This window comes from Sitophilus oryzae, unplaced genomic scaffold (assembly GCF_002938485.1).
Source record: "Sitophilus oryzae breed Bouriz unplaced genomic scaffold, Soryzae_2.0 scaffold_1396_pilon_pilon, whole genome shotgun sequence".
Classification (NCBI taxonomy): domain Eukaryota; kingdom Metazoa; phylum Arthropoda; class Insecta; order Coleoptera; family Curculionidae; genus Sitophilus; species Sitophilus oryzae.
In genome coordinates, this window is record NW_022146055.1 from 4,910,901 (window position 1) to 4,933,458 (window position 22,558).

Below are 22,558 nucleotides of genomic sequence, written 5' to 3' on the forward strand. Positions count from 1 at the left end.
AGTTTATTGTTTTTATGTATTTCATATAAAATGGGTCAGTTTTTTTCTTTAGTGTACTATTTTTGTTACTAAATATTTGTGGTTTTGTTTGTTTTATTTATTTAATAAATGTTTTTTTTTACATTTCCAATTACATATTGCTCGTTTGTCGCAGAATATAAATTCTTTAAATTTTTGAGATTAAGATTAAAATATATAATTGATTTAAATATAAAAGGGCGCACCAAAGAATGCTGCACGTAGGCGCCAGATACCCCAGGCACGGGCTGCTAGAAACCAGCGTGTTGTTATTGTAATTTGTAATATTGTTTATTAGTTGAGAATCAATAAAGTTGATTAAGAAATATCGAGTGCATTATTTCTATTTATTTATTTAGCGTATGGCATATTAAGACACAAAGTACGTATATGACAAAAAGAAAGAAAAAAAAAAATACAAACGAACATTTAACAAATATTATTTAAATAAATATTTTTTTTTATTATTACTGTATGTCACTGTAAATGTCTGAAATGCGTACGGCACATTTACGGTAGGATTTATATTATAGGATTTCAGTCATATCTCTGGAAAAATTTCGCCGTTTGGGCAGTTTGGGTGTTTATAAAAACTCAAATTATAAAACAACCTAGGTTTTTGTATCGTTTATCGCGTATCGCGTATACCTAATGTTTGGTTTAGTCAGTACAAATCAATATTTTAATTTTAATATCGAAAAAAAAATAAGTTTTAGTTGCCGTATCTTTGTCGTAGCCGAGGGTCTGTGATGCAGCGCAAAATTTGTGTAGGTAATAATTCATAAATTTCTGGTTCTGGATAAATGATGAACTCTTGTTGACTGATTCTGGAATAGATATTTTCAAATAGACAACATATGGTGTTTAGTTTGTAAAATCGTGCGGTTAAAAGAAAACCATTGCTTAAATTTCGAAAAACGTTTAGAGAAAGAATTGACTTAAAATATAAAAAAAATGTGAAATAAAACTTTTATAGTAAACGCCACGAATGTTTGGGAGTGATTCATCGGTCGCTACCATGTGAACTAATCTGTTCAAGGTCACATAAAAGTTAATTCCAGTGCCGTGGTGTTTCAAGTCATATAATAATCAATATATAATCTGTTGTAATTTGTTGTTTTAACTGTCAAAGTCTTGTCAAAACATATATTTGGTTATAAATATAAAATGGAATGCCCCATTGGTCGCACTGCAAGCACACCAATGGACTGACTGCACAAAAACGAATCAATCAAAGAAACGCGATATAGTATCGTCTTTGTCAATCACGCTAACATTTTAGAATAAGTAGGAGGAGCGCAGGCAGATGATTAGACCGGTCCTTTAAAAACCTGTTGCGGTAAAATTTACGTTTTTAATGTAAAAATGATAGCGCGCGTGTCGATTCTAACTTCATCAAGCGATAAATCACTCCCAAAAATTCGCGGCGTTTACTTTAGAAATGTGTCTGTGTATTTATATTTTTGTGACATATTATTTATGTGTCTTTTAAATTCTACCGAGGAAAATTCGTGTAAAGAATATTGACTGGATTTTTAGTGTAATGGCACTAGACCACCTGTTTAAAAATGTAAGGGTAGGTTTCATTTTATCATAATTTGTATTTATTTTTAGATTTATGTTCCTTTAACTAAACTTACAAGTACCTTGTAAGAAACCAATTAAATTTGGTCGCGTCTTAAAAAAAATCGACGCAATATTTTTAGATATTGACCTCCCTACAATAATAATCACGAGCCGCCACTGGTATACCATATCAATTTATAATACACTGGCAACTACTACGAACAACTAAATAACTCTACACTCACCTTAAACATCCTGGACTGGCTCCTTCAAACACACTACAATTCTGTAGCAGGTTCCTATTCAGGTGCAAACATATGTCGGCTTGCAGACACTCAGGAAATCCTTTCAGTACCGAGTTCATATCGATGCCGTTCGTATAGGTCCAGGCATGTTGAAAGTACTCTTCCAGTCGTTGGCGTAGGGGGTTGGGAATCTGATGAAACCGGATGAATTCCCGTACCCGCAACATTTGCGTGTGGTACCGTGCGGTGCCTGAGTATAAACGCTGAATGATTGCCGAAACGTTGCCGAAGATACTGGCATACATCAGTGCTGAAAGAAGAGTATGCATTCAAAAATACCTGGTATTATACTAATAAGTTATTTATACTATTTTATACAGGGTCCGGCAATAGTACGTCGGGCATCTGTAGCTCCTAACATAAGAGTGCAAACCTAAAGTATTGTAATCACAAAACATATTCCCATGCATGTCATCAATAATATCGACATTGACACTAAAGTCTATAAACCTCACTAAATGAAATTTTGGCAAAAATGTTTAAATTTGTTGTATAATTTAAGATACCGGGCAGCTCTTCGTTTGACTTTATAGAGCAAATGATTGTAACAGATATTTTGTTTAGATTAAAGCTGCAAAAATTAGTTTAAACCGAATTTTATCATCGCTATGATGGTCACATTGCGCCGTTTTCAGCAAGGTTGTCGTTAATTAATTGACAATTATCCTAATGTCAGTCATTATTTTATATAATATCGTGTTTTTGTTGAATCTTTGTGAGTAATTCTCGTTTTTTTCCCTATTCTCATAGCCATTTTTTAAAAATTGTACTTTTAAGCACAAACAGTTCTTTTAGGAACTAAATTTTCGGGTTTTTGTATTGCATTTCTTGAAATTTGTGTGTTGAAAATATGCCGAAGCATCTAACAGTCGAAACAAGGAACTCGTAGCGTCCCTGATAAACTATTTTGAATAAAGACCCTTTATTACCTTTAACTGCAGTCAGAGAAGCAAGTTTGATTGATAAGCATATTACAGCACTTTCAAAGATATTTCTACATTAGTTTTTATTAAATTGTGTGATTATTAGTTTGTGCATTAATAGAACCCTCTTACTTGTTATTACCATTTATGGCGTTGTAAGATGTACATCAATAAATAAATAAATACCCCATAATAACGCTTAGAATAATCTTCATAATGGACTAGTTTTTGACAATAAGTAATAAGTAAAATAAGCTATAAAGCAAATGAATCAATTAATTACTAAAATATTAGTTATTAAATTAAAAATAAAACATAAAAATCTTTATAAAATGATATAATAAATACAGGGTGTCCCGGAAATAAGTGCAAGTATTTTAAGGGGTGATAGATCTCGATAAAAAAACATATTTTCTCTTTATCCTTTTTCAAATAAGTAAAAAATAACGGAATTATTTTACTTTGAAGATTTCCAAAAAAAATGTTTTTGTGCTAAAATTTTGAGAACCACTGGATCTTTTCTGGACTTTCTCTCTTGCAAATTTAATCTAATACCTATGTTGCCATATTATCAAGAAATTATGTTTTTTAACTAAAAACTAAAAAAAATTTAAAAAAACGTTTTAAAAAATTTCGAATTTTAAAATTTGTCAAAAAACCTCATAGACGTGTTTCGGGGGTTGAACTATACTCCCAGTTAAAATACTTGCACTTATTTCTGGGACACTCTGTATATTGTTTGTCACTTTCAAATTAAGATTCATCTCATAAATCCATCACAATCTGGCAGCGCTGTCGCCATCGCTTGTCACTCAAAGTTGATCACGTGCATCGGAAATTGTTTTGCGATTACCATATTAGAATGCATTTCAGGAACATAATTTAACCTCTACAGGGCGGCTAAAAGAGTGTGAATGGATCGGGATGATTTTCTTTAAATAGAACACCCTGTATATTATTGCATTTTTGGCTTCCTTTCTGACCACTTTGCATAATCCTAAGATATTTTTAAATATGTGTTGATAGTATCAGAGTAATTAATAAATAAATAAAAAAAATATATTTTTCAACCTTTTTAAAAAAAATATTAAGAATACAAGAACTGTGCTGATCAAAACTATATTAGGTATTTACTTTATATGGTCTGTACTTACTTTTCTATAAATATCGTAATTGTAAATTATACAAGATGTTCAAAATTCTACGCCAAACTTTCGAAAATATAAAGATATAAAATAAATTTTCTTCGTTTTTTTTTAAATAGAACATTAATTAAAAAATGAACATTTTTTGAATTTAGAGTATTTAAAAAATTTTAACGATGGTTTCGTAGATATTCGCGGTTTTATATTTCATATGGCATTTTTCACAGTAAATTATTATTATCAAAGCCACCCAATGATTTTTCTCTCGTATTTTACCGTTGAAAGAGCCATAAAATATGAAATAATACTGCTAGCAGTATTATGTAATTATGTATTGTATCTGTGAAACCATTAAAAATTTTGAAATACTTTATATACAAATATTATATTATTTTTTTAACTCTCCATCTAATAAAAAAATAATATACAAGGTGTTCCATTTAAAAAAAAAACAAAGAAAATTATTTTTTACTTTAAAGAGCTTGGCGTAGAATTTTGAACATCCAGTAGGATTTAAGATTACGATATTTGTAGCTAAGTAAGTATCCACCATCGAAAGTAAATACCTAATATAGTTTTGATTTCAGGACAGTTCTGGTATTAGTAATATTTTTTTTTAAAGGAAGGTTGAAGAATAATCTATTTTATTTATGCATGTATTATCTCTGTAATTATTGAAATATATTTACTCACATCTTAAGATTATGTAAAGTGGTCTGAAATGAAGCCAAAATGCAATGATATACAGAGTGTTCCATTTAAAAAATATCATGCCGATTCTAATAATTTATAATAATAATTTATTCTAATAGGTACATCCTTAACCAAAATTCACAAGTTTTTTTATTCTAGAAGCTACAGATGCCCGACGCACTATTGCCGGACCCTGTAGTGTTAAGGTACATTCAGGCTGAGAGCGTCGAGCGTCGCGTCGCATTTGCGTCGCGTCCGCCCCATTGAACTCGAAACCCGACGTTCAGCGGGGGCTAGCGCAACGCCAAACGCGACGCTGTCTGCCTGAACGGTCTAATTTAAGTTAAGTGTATTGATTCCATTTCGACACGCGGACGCGACGCAAACGCGACGCGACGCTCGACGCTCTCAGGCTGAATGTACCTTTAGGGTTAATGCGTATAATTGCTTTAAGTTTTGATCTGGGCGATTTAATTGAACAATTTATAAGAACGCCCGGAGGATTCGTTGCACTCTTTGAATAAGAAGACTAAGGAAGGAGCATAATGCTATCCATGTATTCATGCATGGTGGGCGGAAAAAGCTCTCTAGGGTGGGGATCCTTGACAGTTCTGTTTGACGATTCATTTGACACATTTGAATTTGATTTGAAATTTTGTGGCTTTGTCAGTCTTTACGGAGCTTATTTTATGTTATTTATTATTTATTCTACTACTGATAGTTGTATAAAGGTAGTAAATCTAGATGGAAATTGTGGCAGAACTTAAATTAACAGTGACAATATCGCGATTTATCGAAAAAGACTCTAAAATAGTTGGTTGTGTAGCGTGCGGTAGATCTCGGCAAAAATTGAGTGAAATAATGGAACAACTTTTCGCTGGTAAGTGACTATATAATATGTATACATACGTGTAGTAAACCGATCATTTATGAAATTCACTTAAATTAACTAAATTATATATTTTCTTGCATTTTAGCTTTTATTTACTACTTGTCAAAGATCAGATGTCAAAGAATTTTGATACGTTAATTTGACTTACCTGCTTCAGTAGCGTATCGGATGTTTGTGTTAATAAATACTTATTATAACTTATCTATTTTTATTAGAATTATATATTTTTATAACAATTTTAATTAATTAATTAACTACCAACGTTTATTTACAACGTAAAATAAAATAACAAATTATTGAGTCTACCCCACGTCTACCCTACATCATAGTTTTACATTTTTTAAATAAAATTAGAACGGCACTGATAAACCGGAATTTAAGTCGGCCATATTTGAGGCCCATCGCGGTGCACCTAAGATTTTTGATATGCTCCTTCCTTAGTCTTCTTATTCAAAGGTTGCACTTATACTTCAGGTGCCCCGCTCATTAATATTTAAATAAATATTATGTTATAATAATTAGAGCCAAGGACACGCTGCCATTGGAGAAAAAAACCATCACAGATTTTATTACAGTTATTGAATTATTAATTCCAAATTTTCCGTCCTGCTCATTTACACGTTCGGGAAGTTGGTATGTGCCGAGAAGCCTCAGTAATTTCCTTTGAGCTGATAACGCTGACCACCTCTACACTCTGACGTACCTGTTTAGCATTTAACCAACCGGTTATATAGACGTATAATATCTATTCAAAGCGTTCTCGAAGTATTTAATTTTAATAATCAATATTGTATCTTTTTATTGTTATTAATTTCTTTGATGGCTGTATCTTTATAGCGGTAATTCACTTCTAAAATAAGTTTAAACATCACGAATTTCTATGATATTTAAAACTCACCCTGTATATCCCAAACACCGTTTGATAAAAAAATGATTTAAAAAATGTAGATAGTTACATATAAAATGTGACTGAATGGGAACTGTATTACTGTATACATAATTTTCTATTATGTATACAGTTTATATGTAAAATGTGACGGTGATTACCACGCCAACTCTGACGCGATTTTTAAATAAAAATTTAAATTTTACAAAAAATATCTTTTACATATTTTAAGATTTCTCCTTCAGTGACGAAATACTCACAACAACTGTGCAACTACTTTAATTATTATAATAGTTGATATTATAGATTTATTAAAAAATACTCATAGATTCAAATATCCTTTATTTATATCAATGTAAAGGGCGTAAAAAATAAATTCTAGAAAACTAGTGCTGTTTAACCGTAACCATCCCAACAAAAATATTTTTCTGTTTATATTTTTTGCGCAAAATTTGAGCTTTTTGAATCTTTTTTTAATTAAAAGATTCTTATTAGAGGCTTTGTATAAGCCTTGCACGTTTGGCCAATAATGTATCCCGGGAAAATCCATATTTTAACAAAACTCTACGTAGTGCGGTTTAAATGTTTTCAAAATATACAGGGTGAGCAGAACTCTCACCTCTATTATGAGAAAACGAAAAATAATAAAAAAAATCTGAAAGGAGGTTTTTAAATGGGACTAAATAAAGTGTATTTTAAGCCAAATTTGCATATTTCTCCATATTTTGAAATCGATATTTATTTTCAAAGAAACATCCCTATATTTTGGCATATTTAAATAGAGCTGATTTTGCTGAACAAATTTTATAAACAACAGAATTTGCTATCTCATTCCGTTAAAAAATTACAAGCAAATATGTAAGAAAAATAATATCTTAAAATTAACAATCATCACGATTTAAACAAGTAGCCTTTGGAAAAAAATAGAAAAGTGGCATCTGTCAATAATTAAGCATTTTTAATTTGTGCTATTTAGTAATTTTACCTTACAAAACACAACTGTCGTAAAAAAATATATTATAACTATTATAACAGAAACAACGTATTACACAGGCAATCACTTCATCATAAATTTTCAATTGCCCACCTCCTACTTCTAAACACTTATCCAATCTACGCCTTACTTCTCTCACTGAAGCCTTAAGAAGCATTTCTCTAGATAATTCGTCGCAAGCATTTCTATTTTTTTCTTTTAAATGTTCCAAATTAATAGATGGTGTTTTGTAAACTTTATTGGGGTTAAGTCCGGTGATTTAGGAGCCTACTGCGTCGGTCCATTTATACCTATCCAATTTTCTTCATAAGTTTCATTTAAATATTGTTGGACAATTTCTGATTTATGCGGTGGCGCTCCGTCATCCTGGAAACACATGTTTGCTCGCAACTGTAATGGCACATTTTCGAGAAGCACAGGAAGTAACCAACCTAACCAATCAAATGCCCATTAATAATACCACACCAAACGTTAATTCCGAAATGTCCTTGATTATCAATCGGGTTGACAAAAATTTGGATTTTCAGTAGCCCAAAAATGTTCATTTTTTTTTATTGGGCTTACCATTACTGACAAAATGGCTTTCATCCGTCCACAACACATGTTCAAGCAACCGATTGTCATTATCTAAGTTTACCATTATTGGGGCAATATAATTAATTCTTCGGTGTTGGTGTTCGTCGGACAAGTGTTCTAAGTTGTGAAGTTTATTATCATGATAATCGTTTTCTTTTAAAATTTTTTGCACAGAACTGTATTTCAACTTCAACTCACGACAGGCTTTCTGAATCGAGTTCCTTGGATGGTATTCGAAATACTGCAGAATGGTCGCAACGGTATTGTCAGAATTGACCCTTTTAACAATTTGTTTTCCCTTTCGAGAAGAAAATGACTCGATATTTGCACGTAAATTGCGTTCCAATCGTGCAAACATTTTTAAGCTTGGAATAACACTTTCCGGATATCTTCGTGCGTATAACTGAACTGCTCTTCTAGGATTCTCCTGTGATTCGCCATAAACTAATAACATGTCAACTTATTCGTTCTGCGTGAACATTTTTACAAGGCAAATGACAATAAAAATTGTTTGACTGCTTGTTAATAATTAGTTTAATTGACAGATGCGACTTTTCTATTTTTTTCCAAAGGCTACTTGTTTAAATCGTGATGATTGCGAATTTTAAAATATTATTTTTTTTACAAATTTGCTTGTAATTTTTTACCGGAATGAGATAGCAAATTCTGTTGTTTATAAAATTTGTTCAGAAAAACCAGCTCTCTTTAAATATGCCAAAATATAGGTATGTTTCTGGGAAAATAAAAATCGTTGGCGTCACTACATCAATTTCAAAATATACGCAAATTTGGCTTAAAATACACTTTATTTAGTCCCATTTAAAAACCTCTTTTCAGATATTTTTTTTATCATTTTTCGTTTTCTCATAATAGAGGTATGACATCGAGTTCCGCTCAACTTGTACATAACCGTTAAAAACTACTCTTTTAATTATAGTAACAATTTTGGACGAGGTAACATTTACTTACTGGTAATGTTAAATTAGAAATGCTTTTTTTCTATCTATTCTTTTAATGTATAAGCAACATATAAATGTATTTTCTTTCATACGAATTAAGTTCCTGCCTAATGTGAATAAGTAATTATCAATGTTCCAGTATCTTCTTGAACTGTTTTACATTCATTGTAATTACAAAAATCTATTTAAAGAAACTTATTTCCGAATTAGGAAAGAAGGGAATTAAAGTTAGTTTTCTTTTATAACAAACTTTGTTGCAGAACTTTATTCACTAAGAATGGAAATGAATAAGAATCTATCTAGAACAATGGATTAAAGTGAAGATGGTAAAGAGAATGAAAACGCAAAAGTGCGGAAACAATCTTTTGTACAATTTGCATCGCATAGTTTCGGATCTAAAATAAAATTTTACACTTCTTTAAAAAAGTAAACATTACATTTAACGTAGCAAATAAACTTATCGGATGTCTATACAGGGTGAGCCGTAAATAAGTGCAAATATTTGCAGGGCTGGTAGATCTCGATAAAAGAAACATATTTTCACTTTACCGTTTTTCAAATAAATCTAAAATAACTGAGATATTTTACTTTAAAAATTTCCAAAAAAAATATTTTTTGCTTAAATTTTGAGAACCACTGGATCTTTTCTGGGTTTTCTTTCTTGTAAATTTAATCTACTACCACCGAATACGTAAGTTGCAATATTATCAAAAAATGTTATGTTTTTTAACTAAAATCTAAAAAAAATCCAGATTAAAAATAAATCGCGAAGAAAACCTCATAATCGTGTTTCTGGGGCCGAAATATACTACCCCTAAAATATTTTCACTTATTTAAGACTTACCCTGTATAGGACAATACAATCAAGGTTTCTAGATTAGATATTTACAAATAAAATATACATTATTTTTTAATAAATGTCTCGAAAGATTATGAAAATATTTATTAAAAATATAATAAATCATTTTCATATTGGATTATGCTATATTACCAAAAAAAGCGAAATTGAAATAAAATAAAGTATATTCATAAAAGATAACGATCGGCAATAAAGAGAACGTTCAAATGAACTAAAAAGTAAACACATATGACGGTAATATTCAATAACCATATCTGAAATCATATAATTTACCAATAAAGGTTGATTCTCACTAGGGAAGGCAATCCCGCAAATGCGGGATCCCTCTGTGATTCCGCGGGATCAAAGTTGCGGGATTTACTGTGCGGGATTTGCGGGATCACCAGGGGATTCCCCTTACGGCTTGGCCATTAAAAATAAGTGAAACAAACAGGTTAATTGTTAGATTTCTTTCTGGCGTGCCTAAGTGAAGAAAAACTTGTGGACAATTACGTCAAATAAACTGCCGGACATAATTATCGGGAGAAGCAAAATTTTAGGGTAAATTTAAAGTTGAATATCTCTTGAACTAAAGATTTTGGGATGCGGTTTAGACCAGGTTTCAGATGTGTATGTACATACATGTGTAATGTGTTTGTATATTCTGCATATGCCAAAAAATTATTGATATTAGAGTGTATCTGAAAGCAGATAACTAACACAATTTAAAAAAAAAAATTCAGCATCAGAATAATATTTTTATTTATAAAATAAGTAGATAAATTATAATAAAATTTAAGTTTATTTAATATTAAATATATTTTTTGAACACCCTGTATACATCGGTCCAAATTTCTGTACAGATAGTTTAAGATACACGCTATATCAATATATTGTGGGCCTATGCAAAATGTACAATGCATTTTGTACCATTTAGTACCAAATGTATGACTATAAATGCATATTTTTCGAAAAAAAAACGTATTTTCCTTAAAACAAAGAATTAAAAAAAACACCAAATTGTTTTTTCTAATTTCAATACAGATTAGTCGTACATAGTTAAAATTTCGATTTTTCAAAAATTGTAAATTTTCGGTAAAAAAGATTCTTAACCAAATTTGTACACTATTATAAAACACCCTGTATATGAAAATTCGCTAAATATATTTTCGAAAACCACATAGCATCTTCATCACAATAGATGCGTCTAAAACCTGGTCCAAACCGCATCCCAAAATCGGAGAGAGAAAAGAAGAGCATTTATTGTTTACAATCCCGCAATTCTGCGGATCCGCGGGATCAATTGCTTTAATCCAGCGGGTTTGCGGGATTGAGATTTTGGTGCGGGATTGCATTCCCTAATTCTCACTGTACCTTCCGTTTCCATTCCATATTCGTTCCGTATTTTTATCGTATTGACGCTATACGTAAGCTTCCGTTCCATATCAGTTCCATTCTTTTTATTGTAAAATTTATATCATTACGAAAGTTTTATTTTAAAAATTTATATCTTTTGAAAAAGGTAACATATTTAATTAAGAGACGAAAGAATAAATAAATATCAGCAAACTTTTAACAGAGCTGGTACAAATGTAAGAACTTGACAACGCTGTTTCCGATACGCTTCACTCCGTCCGCCAAAAAATGTATGGAAGGAAAGGATATGGAACGGAAGGGAAACGAAACGGATAGTGTGCATTGTCCTATTTATTTACATGATATAATATTTTATGTAAACGGAAGGGAGCTGATATGGAAGCTATAGTGAGAATCAACCTTTAACCATAGATTATTATATCGAAATATATACCTACTATTACTGGAAAGGCCAGTTAACAAAAAATAGCAAAATATTGCCAAAAATAATAGTGTGCATCTAATTGCCTACCGAGCTGACGTCACGAGTGTAGTTCCGAGGCCTTTTTAATATAGGCGGTGTTGGTCTAACTCGATTAAATGATCCTCCTTTGCCTTTTTTGAAGAAAACTATTTTGGTGAATTGAACTGTATGATTAAAAGTCTAATCTAAAGAAGGAAAATTTGTACTGCGTATCTATATGCTTATTATTTCAAAGCTTCTATAGGATTGTTTAAAAAATAAAATGTGATAGCCATTAACAAATAAAATGCTTTTGAATGAAAATCATTTGTCTCTTTTTTCTGTGTTTCTATTCCTACATATATTTACTATTTAATAAATATTTTCATTTTAAGGAAAATATTATAAAAAATATGTATTCCTGGAACAAATGTGGGTTGTAAACGTGATAAAAGCGGACCGAAAACAAACGGATCTGAATAAATACATAACTCATTTTTAAATTGAATTCTGGTTGCATCATTCCAGATATTGATAAAACGCAAGCAGAATATCTGCTATAAACAATAGTTTTGTCAATACCATATTTTTTACAAAAAAGTATACTTATCGAAATCAATAATCTAATTAAAATTAATCGTATTATTGGTTAATATATAATGAGGGAAAATTAGGATAACCAATATTAAATAACATAATCACATAGGAATATGGTAATAGCGCCGATTGAAAGAATTGGGAAGATACGCAATCTAATGAGCAGATTCGTGACAAGGCTGATTTGATTTTTCCTTACGTCTCAAGTACTGTACAGTGGAGTCCCCACTCGTTCTGCGGCCAACGCATAAGATACTCATTTTCTTTAATTTGGATGGCGAAGACATATCGAAGACGGTGTGGAACTGACAGCGACAGTGTGGCCATATTTAAATGTAATATCTGTAATACGTTTGACGAAAATATCTTTGGATGAAAAATTCGCGTTTATGCATTGAAAATTTATTCGTATTAAACATAGAATAAATAACAAAAATAAAAATTCTTTTATAAGTACTGAATATTTCGAAAAAAAGAATGATCGAAAAAAGTCGTTTAGTTGGCTTGGAAATGACGACTATTGACATTTACTATAATATTTTACCTATGAAATAACAACGGTCTTAATTTCCAAGCCAACTATGACGACGTTCTTTGTTTAATCAAATAGTATTATATTAAATTGTTTAATGATAGAAAATCCGCATTATTAACGTATCGTACCCAAAATCCGTAAATCTACCCAAGCAACACCGTTCAAGAGTATATACGTTTAATAAACGTACTCTCCGTATAAATATTGTATATTTTTTTAAAGGTATAAATAATATACGTATTTCATATTACTTTTTTATATGCAACGTATAATATACGCATATTAAAGGGTTTTATTTTCCGTATCTTAGTATATACGTTTATTATACTGAACATTATTATACTGCTTTTTAACGTATATTCCAAACATATATTTTAAGTATATGTATAATATTTCGATTTTGGTACCAAGCCTGTTATATTCGTAATTTTTGAAAAGTTCAGACACAAAGGGCATAGTAAGTCATTATCAAACTGTTTTTTGTGATTTTTTGATAAATTTGAACTCCAATATAAAAATATTGAATTTCAGAAACGTATATAACCAGTATCAATAAATTGTATAGAAATGGTATATAGACTACATATACGAAACGTTTATTCGACACTATAAAATCTAGTCACGTGATTAGATCTACCAATCATATCGTTAGACTTTTTACAGCAGAAGGAATCTAAATGGAATATGTTATACGTATATGAAACCTATACTCGACACTACAAAATCTTGTCACATGATCAAATCTATCCAATCACGTTGCGTCTTCTATGAAACATCTAGGCTCAGGGTATTCATAAGCGTGACCAAGGGTAAAGACGCCATTGTGTCCGCACATTGTTTGTTTGTTATCAATATAAGGTGCGTTATTTAATATAATACTTTTCCTAAAGACATAAATATGGTAATCCAGCTACTCCTTTTACACAATTTACAGTTCAATTGCAGAAGAAAGAGAAAGTACACTTAGGCTCTGTTACTTACGTATTACGCGTTGTAGCGTTTTGAGGATTTTTTTTCGTCATTTTTTTTCTTTGGAAACGAAATTGAGGGTAAGTTTTAAATTTATCAATTATAAGCTTTTATTTAAATTCACATGTACAGGGTGGGTCAAATTCGACGCTTTTAAACGGACACACCCTTTTCTATAGGAAATAGACAAAAACTAATATCGGTGTCTGGAGCTCAATTTTTGTCAAAAACATGGTGGTGAAAACCGCATATCGATATCTGTTGCCGTTTCGGAGTTACGGAGTGTTTTTCAAAAATATGCATTTTTAACAAATCGCTGTAACTTTTTTGCTATGAAAAATTTTGTATTTTTATGAAAACATTTCCAAAGCACCTTTTTATGTAGAATTTAATGGTTTAAGTATAATTTTTTTTAAATTAATAATTTAAGAATTATCAACAGAAAATTTGATTTCTTAAATGAGACACCCTGTATATTTTTAATTTATTGAAAATAATTTAAAATTACCTTTCCAAAAATATAACACACTTGATATTTTGCTCGATTTCTCTTCGAGATATAGAGTATATAAAGATTCGCCCGTTTTAATTAAGTAGGCTTTGAACGGCACCAGCTGTAATGCAAAAAAAATCTAGCTGTGAGAATCAATTAAAACGAAAATAATATTTGCTATGAGAGATGCAGAATTTTATAACAATTTGAAATATATTTAACCAACATCAACGCATTTAAACTATATCTAATAACAATAAAAATAAATAACAAACCAAGACATGAGATTTTGCTACAGGTGTTCGACATATCGACAGTTTTCTGTTATGGACAGACGGGGCCGTTTTTGAACATTTCTCGCGGAATTCATTAACTCAGTGGGGGTGAAAGATACCCTCTCATAACTGCTAAGTATTTCTAATTCTTGTCTAGATTATACGGAAGAATAAGGAACCTTTATTCTTCCGCAAATATATCCATAGGATTAGATCCATGGGTACTAAGTCAGGCGGCCTCGACGGCCAACGGCTGGGATAATAAAAATAAATAGCAAACCAAGACATGAGATTTTGCTACAGGTGTTCGACATATCGACAGTTTTCTGTTATGGACAGACGGGGCCGTTTTTGAACATTTCTCGCGGAATTCATTAACTCAGTGGGGGTGAAAGATACCCTCTCATAACTGCTAAGTATTTCTAATTCTTGTCTAGATTATACGGAAGAATAAAGAACCTTTATTCTTCCGCAAATATATCCATAGGATTAGATCCATGGGCACAAGTCAGGCGGCCTCGACGGCCAACGGCTGGGAACTTGGTTAGCTATTCAATTATTCTTGAAATTGGCTGCAAAAATTTGCTGATAACTTCAGTGTTCTGAGGCGGTGCGTCGTCTTGCTGGAAAAATATGTTTTCGAGTTCCATTAAGGGCATATCATCAATAAGGGGTCCAAAGCCTACTAGTTAAAAGTGGCGAACGTTTAAATATTCTGTATTTCGAAGGGGATTATAACAAAATATCAAGTGTGCTATATTTTTGGAAAGGTAATTTTAAATTCTTTCCAGTTAATTAAAAATATAGAGGGTGTCCCAAATAAAAAATATATTTTTCTGTTGAAAACTCTTAAATTATTAATTTGCTTGGAAATATTTTCATAGAAATACAAAATTTTCCATAGCAAAAAAGTTACAGCCATTTGTTAAAAATGCACATTTTTGAAAAACACCCCGTAACTCCGAAACGGTAACAGATATTGATGTGCGGTTTTCACCATCATGTTTTTGATGAAAATTGAGCTCCAGACACCGATATTAGTTTTCGTCTAACTCATATAGAAAAAGGTGTTTCCATTTAAAAGCGTAGAATTTGACCCACCCTGTACATATGTATTTATGTATATTTTATATGCATGAATATGTTCATGTTCAATGACAAGTTTTTGCAGTACTGAGCATAGGTTTTTGTAGACGTATACTGTATACCGTTTACATACCCCTGTTGCAAATTAAAAAAACAATTCGCGCAAACACTTTATAACTGATATGTTCTTATAGAGTCGCGCTAACATGCAATGAAATAGTCGGCCGATCTACTTCATAAGTATGTGTGAGCATGTATTGTTTTATTTTTGCAACTAAATAGTCAGCCGACTAAAAATTACAGATTAACGCGTAGACTTATCGTATCGCATTTTCCTTCACAGTAGTGATGTGTCGGTATTTGAGTAACGCGATTTTGGAGCGGTATTTTTTTGTAACGTAGTGTCGCGCTCCACAACGAATCAGGAATCTGTTACTGAAGAACGACGATCATAATGACGACAAAATTATAAATTATTTATAATTTGCAAATAAATTATTTATAAACGCTCTTGAAGTTAGTTTGCACCGTAGTAACCGCATAGCGACGTGTTTAGTCAACTGGCACTGGTATGTATGTACGTAGCGTCGCGCGTTTTCGCTTCAGCCGTCGCGCTCCTAGAGTCATAGTTCCGCCTGTCGCAAACAGAAGAATCTGGTAACTGCTGTAACTGATTATCGACGCTCGACCTCGGCGGCGACGTAACTTCGCTCCAGCCGTCGCGCTCCTAGAGCCGTAATTCCGTCTGTCGCGAACAAAAGTAACTGGTCCCTGCTGTAACTCGCTATCGACGCTCTACCTCGGCGGCGACGTACTTAGTTCCAGCAGTCGCTGGAGCGCTTCTACGGTTCCGGTTTTGCCTGTCGCGATTTGGTCGGTTACTATACCTCCCGTCCCTACGTTACTTTCGAAATAGCGATTTTTGGTATGTACTAGGCATGGTATAAAATAGCGTTGTTTGAAAGATAAAACGCAAAAGCAAATAAAATAAAATTTTATTTGCTTTTATACATTCTAAACTTAAGGTTAGGTTATGCAAATAAACAATTTTTTTGACAGTGGTTGGGACTTTGTTCTTGATTTTAACATTAAATATATTATATTGCTATAAATATGTCACCGAATGTCATCGTTTTTTAAAAATGAGATAGATGGGCTATACACAATTATAAACTCGATATTTGGAAAATGAGTGGCGGAAAAAAAAGTTACATTAATCTACAAATATAGATAAGTTAGATATATTTTTAGCGAGGACCGCGACACTTTGGAAGTTGGAACCTCGGTTACAAAATCGCGGTATATTGTGGAACCGGTATTCCCATCACTACTTCACAGTATCCCTACTTATTTAAATTCGTAAGTCAGGGAATTCAAAGCGTATTGTTTTTCAAATTAGTATTTTTTTTAGAAAATATGCGATAATTGTTTTGAGTAGTTTAATTAAAAATTAGATAATCTACTTACATCCAACCAACATGACGCAGATCGTAAAGATTTTCTCCGCATCGGTGTTTGGAGCCACGTTGCCAAATCCTACGCTTGTCAGTGACGTAAACGTAAAATACAATGCCGTAACGTATCTGCTTTTAATACTTGGACCACCAGTGCCATTCTCTAAGTACTGCTGATTTGTGTCGTTGGCCAGACTATCCAACCAGCCAATTCGGTAGGGCAGACGCTCAGCATTGCCAATAGCATACCTTTAAATAAACAACAAATATTAATTCCCTATACATAATGAGCAGAAATTCAGTTTAGACTGAAGCTTTTGATAATAACCAAAAGCATACATACAGGGTCCGGAATTAGTGCGTCAGGCATCTGTAGCTCCTAGAATAAAAAAACTTGGGAATTTTGTTTAAGTGCAGACCTAAAGTATGTACTAGGATGTATTTCAGGAAAATATTTTAACTTCTATAGGGTGGCTCAAAAACGTGTGAGTGGATCGGGATTATTTTTTTTAAACGGAACACCCTGTATATTATTGCATTTTTGGCTTCCTTTCAGGTCAATTTACATAATTCTAAGACAAGAGTAAATATATTTCGATAATTTCAGAGATATTAATAAATAAATAAAAAAAAAATTATATATTTTTCAGCCTTTCTTAAAAAAATTATTAATAATACAAGAACTGTCCTGAAATCAAAACTATATTAGATATTTATTTTAGATGGTTTGTACTTACTTTGCTATAAATATGGTAATCGTATATCATACAGGATTTTCAAAATTTTACGCTAAACTTTCTAAAATATAAAATAATTTTTCTTCGTTTTTTTTTTAATGGAACAACCTGTATATTATTTCTTCAATGGATGGATAATTAAAGAATGAACATTTTTTGTATTTAGCGTATTTCAAAATTTTTAACGGTTTCGGAAATATTCCCGGTTTTGTATTTCATATGGCATTTTCCATAGTAAATTTCTAACAAAGCCACCCAATGATTTTTCTCTCGTATTTTACCATTGAAAGCGCCATATGAAATAATACCGCGTGTATCCGGAAAACTATTAAAAATTTTGAAATACTTTAAATACAAAAAATGTTCATTTTTTAATTTTTCATCTAATAAAAAAATAATATATAGGGTGTTCCATTTAAAAAAACGAAGAAAAAATATTTTATATTTTTGAAAGTTTGGTGTAGAATATTGAACATCCTGTATGATTTACGATTACCATATTTATAGCAAAGTAATATAGTTTTTATATCAGGACCGTTCTTGTATTTTTAATATTTTTTTTAAGAAGGGTTGAAAAATATATATTTTTGATTCATTTTTTAATATCTCTGAAACTATCGAAATAGATTTACTCATAACTTAGGATTATGTAAAGTGATCTGAAAGGAAGCCAAAAATGCAATAATATACAGGGTGTTCCGTTTAAGAAAAATCATTCAGATCCACTCACAGTTTTTTCAGCCGCCTTATAGAAGTTAAAATATTTTCCGGAAATACAACCTGGTACATACTTAAACAAAATTCTCAAGTTTTCTATTCTAGGAGCTACAGATGCCCGACGCGCTATTGCCGGTCCCTGTATATGTATTATAATATAAAAAAAAACATCAGCTCGTAATAAGAATCGAACACTTTAATGTTTAGGATAATGAAGATTATTAGCTGCAAAATTATTTTATAATAAGGTAATTTTATAAACGCTTAATATATTACCATTTATGTAAAATATTTAATAATAAATGTACGAATATATGAATAAATGGATAGCATGGAACATTCCTTGTCGATCTGTTTTGAGGTAAAGCAAAATATAAACAAGATTGTTTACTGGAAAAACACGTTTATTAATTTTTGTTACATTAGCATCTAATTAGACGCGTAAATTAATTTCAAAATTTATCGGTATATTTTTTAATTTATTATATCAAAATCTAAATAAAATTTTAACATTATTAAAAAATTGCCATTATAAAGTAAACCATCGAAGTAAAAAAGGCGTCGTTAAAAAAGTGAGTAATATAATTAAAAACATAAACATCTATTGGAAGGAGAATTGAGACGACAAAAAAAGAAGTTGAGGGTAAAGAAATTAATGAAATTTTTATCACTTATAATATCACAAGAGCTTAAATTATTTTCGGAAATTTTTTTGAGGGCACGAATATTTTGAAAATTATCCCTCGTCTTCGACTCCTGATAATTTTCCTAAAATATTCGTGCCCGAAAGAAAATTTCCAGGAATAATTTAAGCTTGCGTGGTATTCGGTAAGAAAATTTCACACCTAAATTTGAAAAAAAAAAATATTAATCCAACATGACATTTTAAAATAATTTCAATTTGTTAAGTTGGCCAAGGTATTGATGTTTTTGACATATTATGTGTTTTGTCATTTTTGTTTGCGATTCTGTCATTAAGCTATTACTAGTTTTAAAACGTCTGTACGTAGAGTAAGAAGTGTATAGCGAAATGTCGCGATTTGGAAAAGTAAACCAACAAGTCATTAAAGAAGAAATTGAAAATATAAAACCAGATAACACCCGAAAATCAAAATCAAGTGTATATCCATCATATTTCGTTAAATAGAAAAATACCAGCTTTAGTTAAATAAAGGCGGCAGAACTATATTTTTTAGAACATGGCAATTTCGAAGAAATTCATATGTAGGTATATCTAACATATTTCCTTAAATAAAAAATATTACCAACCTTAGTTACATCAAATGCTAAAACTCAAATGGGTAATATTTCAATATATAGACATTGTAGTTCATTCACATTATGATTGTAGATCTTATGTTTACCTTTTCAACTGTCAAAAAATTTCCACTAAAGTTTCGTGGCGCCTCGAAAAAATTTCCGAAAATTTTTTCAGTTGCCATGGTAACTAGTCAACATTAAAGCATGTTATTGGTTGAAAAGTAGAGGTGTGAAATTTTCATGTTCATTTATAGTTTATGGGTGAATATTTTTAATTAAAATCTAAATTTGAAAGTTAAAAAATGTTGTAGTAAACGTATACTAGAATCGGCATTTCTGGTCTTGGGTGCTGATTTTCGTGTGTACGAAGAGTACGGTCAACACGCTTAGTAAAATAAGATGTACTGAATAAAGACAGAATGCCATGGAATCTACCGTCAAATTAAGTGATTATCTAATAAATACTTCGTATTTTTGCTCTCTCCGACTTACTAGATTGCCATAGCGATTCACTCCTATACATATAAACGCCGACCCAAGGTTTCTCTTGCCAGCAGGGTATATTCGTATTAGCGGATTAAGTGTCAAACAAAATACACTTTAAAATTATCAGGTATTTAGGCGATGTTAATATGAAACTATTTTAAACGTTTATAAACATATTATAGTTATTAAAAATAATTATAAAATAATATTTAATTAATATAAAAAGGTAATGTTAAATTTATACTAATGGATTACTTAATAAAAAATTGGCTGCACGTATAGCCGCCCATATTAAAATCAAAGACCTAAAATATGTTAATAAAAAATTGGTAGGCAGTTCTTTTAGTTTCAAAGTAAAGGAATTTTCCCAATTTTTTTTTATCTCGAAAACTGCGATTTTGACTGATTTTGATGTTATTACAAATTTTGTTGTAAATAAACTCACCGGCAAAAAAATCCGGCCACTAAAAACTAGGCTCAATTTCAAAGTTGGATTTCTAGCGAACCACTCATTAGATTTTGATGATTTCTTTTTTAAATTGTAAATTAATTTCTTCTTAACGGATGCTACGTCAGAAATTTTTATTCCGAATTTGTTTTGAGCATATAGAGGGCACAACAATAAGACGAAGATTTTTGCCCGAACTTTGTAACACCCTGTAGGGTGCAGCAGCTGTACTAGCTTATGCTAAATCAAATCACATTGTAACCTCATCTTTTGTGAGCATTTTATTTTTTTAATCACGACATTATCTTTGTTTGTTTTGGAGATACACTACTTTAAAACGAATGTCTCGGAAAAATGCTTCGCAGGCAGAAAGTTTTATGTATAAATAATCAAGGCGACATAGGCGAAAACGGGTTTATGAGTATTTGGAACATGACAAAACGGTTGGAAAATTAAAAAATGCCATTATCTGTGACGGATGTTGCTCGTATTGTGGCATTAATTGAGGATGACCGAAGTCAACGTTCTGTGTCCGATACTCGGGGTATACCTAGAACAACAGTCCAGGATGTCTGGAATCGGTATATGGAAACAGGAAATTTCACCAGGCTCGGGTTCCGGAAGAAAACGGAATGCAATTGACGACCTCTTATTGTCCTGAATACTTGAAGAAATCGTAGAATTACAGCGTTTCAGAATCAGTATCTGCTACAAGCCGTGCGTAGAACTCAAGTCAGTGAAAGAACAATCCGACGAAGACTAAAATTAAACAGCTTGTCTGCAAAGAGGCCTGCCACAGGACCCCAGCTACTTCCAAGACATCGTCGAGCACGTCTTCAGTTTGCGCGTTTACATGTGAATTGGGATACTGAGCAATAGACTAAAGTCCTTTTCACGGATGAATCGCGGTTTTGCCTGCGGAGCATTTTCCGAGACGTTCGTTTTAAAGCAGCGTATCTCCAATACAAACAGAGATAATGTCGTGATTAAAAAAACAAAATACTCACAAAAGATGAGGCTAAAATGTGATTTGATTTAGCAATAGCTACTACAGCTGCTGCACCCTACAGGGTGTTACAAAGTCCGGGCAAAAAACTTCGTCTTATTGTTGTGCCCTGTATATGAAAAAAAATTTCTGACGTAGCATCCGTTAAGAAGGAATTAATTTACAATTTAAAAAAAAATCATCAAAATCTAATGAGTGGTTCGCGAGAAATCCAACTCTGAAATTGGGACTAGTTTTTAGTAGCCGGTTTTTTTGCCGGTGAGTGTATTATTCCTAATCCTAATCTTAAATTGAAAATCGCGTTTCGCTAGCTACTGTAATTTTGGAGTTACGATTTTTTAAAATTTTTAGTAATTAATAGATGAGTTTATTGATTTAATTAGAGATGATTTATTTCTCTTTAATGTGAATTTCTTAAAGTGCTGAATTAATTTTGCATTACTTTTTCGATAACTGAATAACAAATAAACATTCTATTTTTTTTATGGTCACTGCATTGTACGATCAAATTTACTAACATTTATCGTGTATTTTTAAGAAAGGATTGTTCAATTTAGTGCTAAAGCAGTGTGTATTCTTAAAATAGTACATTTTCGGTCTCATTATAGGTTGCCAGGCAACATTCAATTGAGAACGGTTATATCATACATGTATCCCTATATTGTAATTACGATATTTTAATAGCTTTGTCTGTTAGCCATATTACATTTATACCGGAGAATATAGCATTTAAAATTTGGATATATGTAATTGTAATTTAAATGAATGGGCGAACAATAGTATTATTAAACAGGATAATGAGGTAGATATATCTCACATTATACATATTTGACATTTTCGGGTTTTATTTAATATCGTGTATTTGTTTTTTATTTTTTTTA

At 31.4% G+C, this 22,558-nt stretch overlaps 1 protein-coding gene across 5 annotated transcripts in view; it reads right to left on the reverse strand.

Moving 5' to 3' along the window:
* The window catches only part of LOC115875917 (potassium voltage-gated channel subfamily H member 6), a 318,511-nt gene that overhangs the window by 44,706 nt on the left and 251,247 nt on the right, over positions 1–22,558 (reverse strand). For all 5 annotated transcript variants that reach the window (XM_030891499.1, XM_030891500.1, XM_030891497.1 and 2 more), the window contains exons 13-14: positions 17,037–17,272; positions 1,830–2,139 (exon numbers count right to left, since the gene is read on the reverse strand). In XM_030891499.1, coding sequence (XP_030747359.1) covers positions 1,830–2,139; positions 17,037–17,272 — 546 coding nt within the window. The remainder of the gene's footprint in view (positions 1–1,829; positions 2,140–17,036; positions 17,273–22,558) is intronic.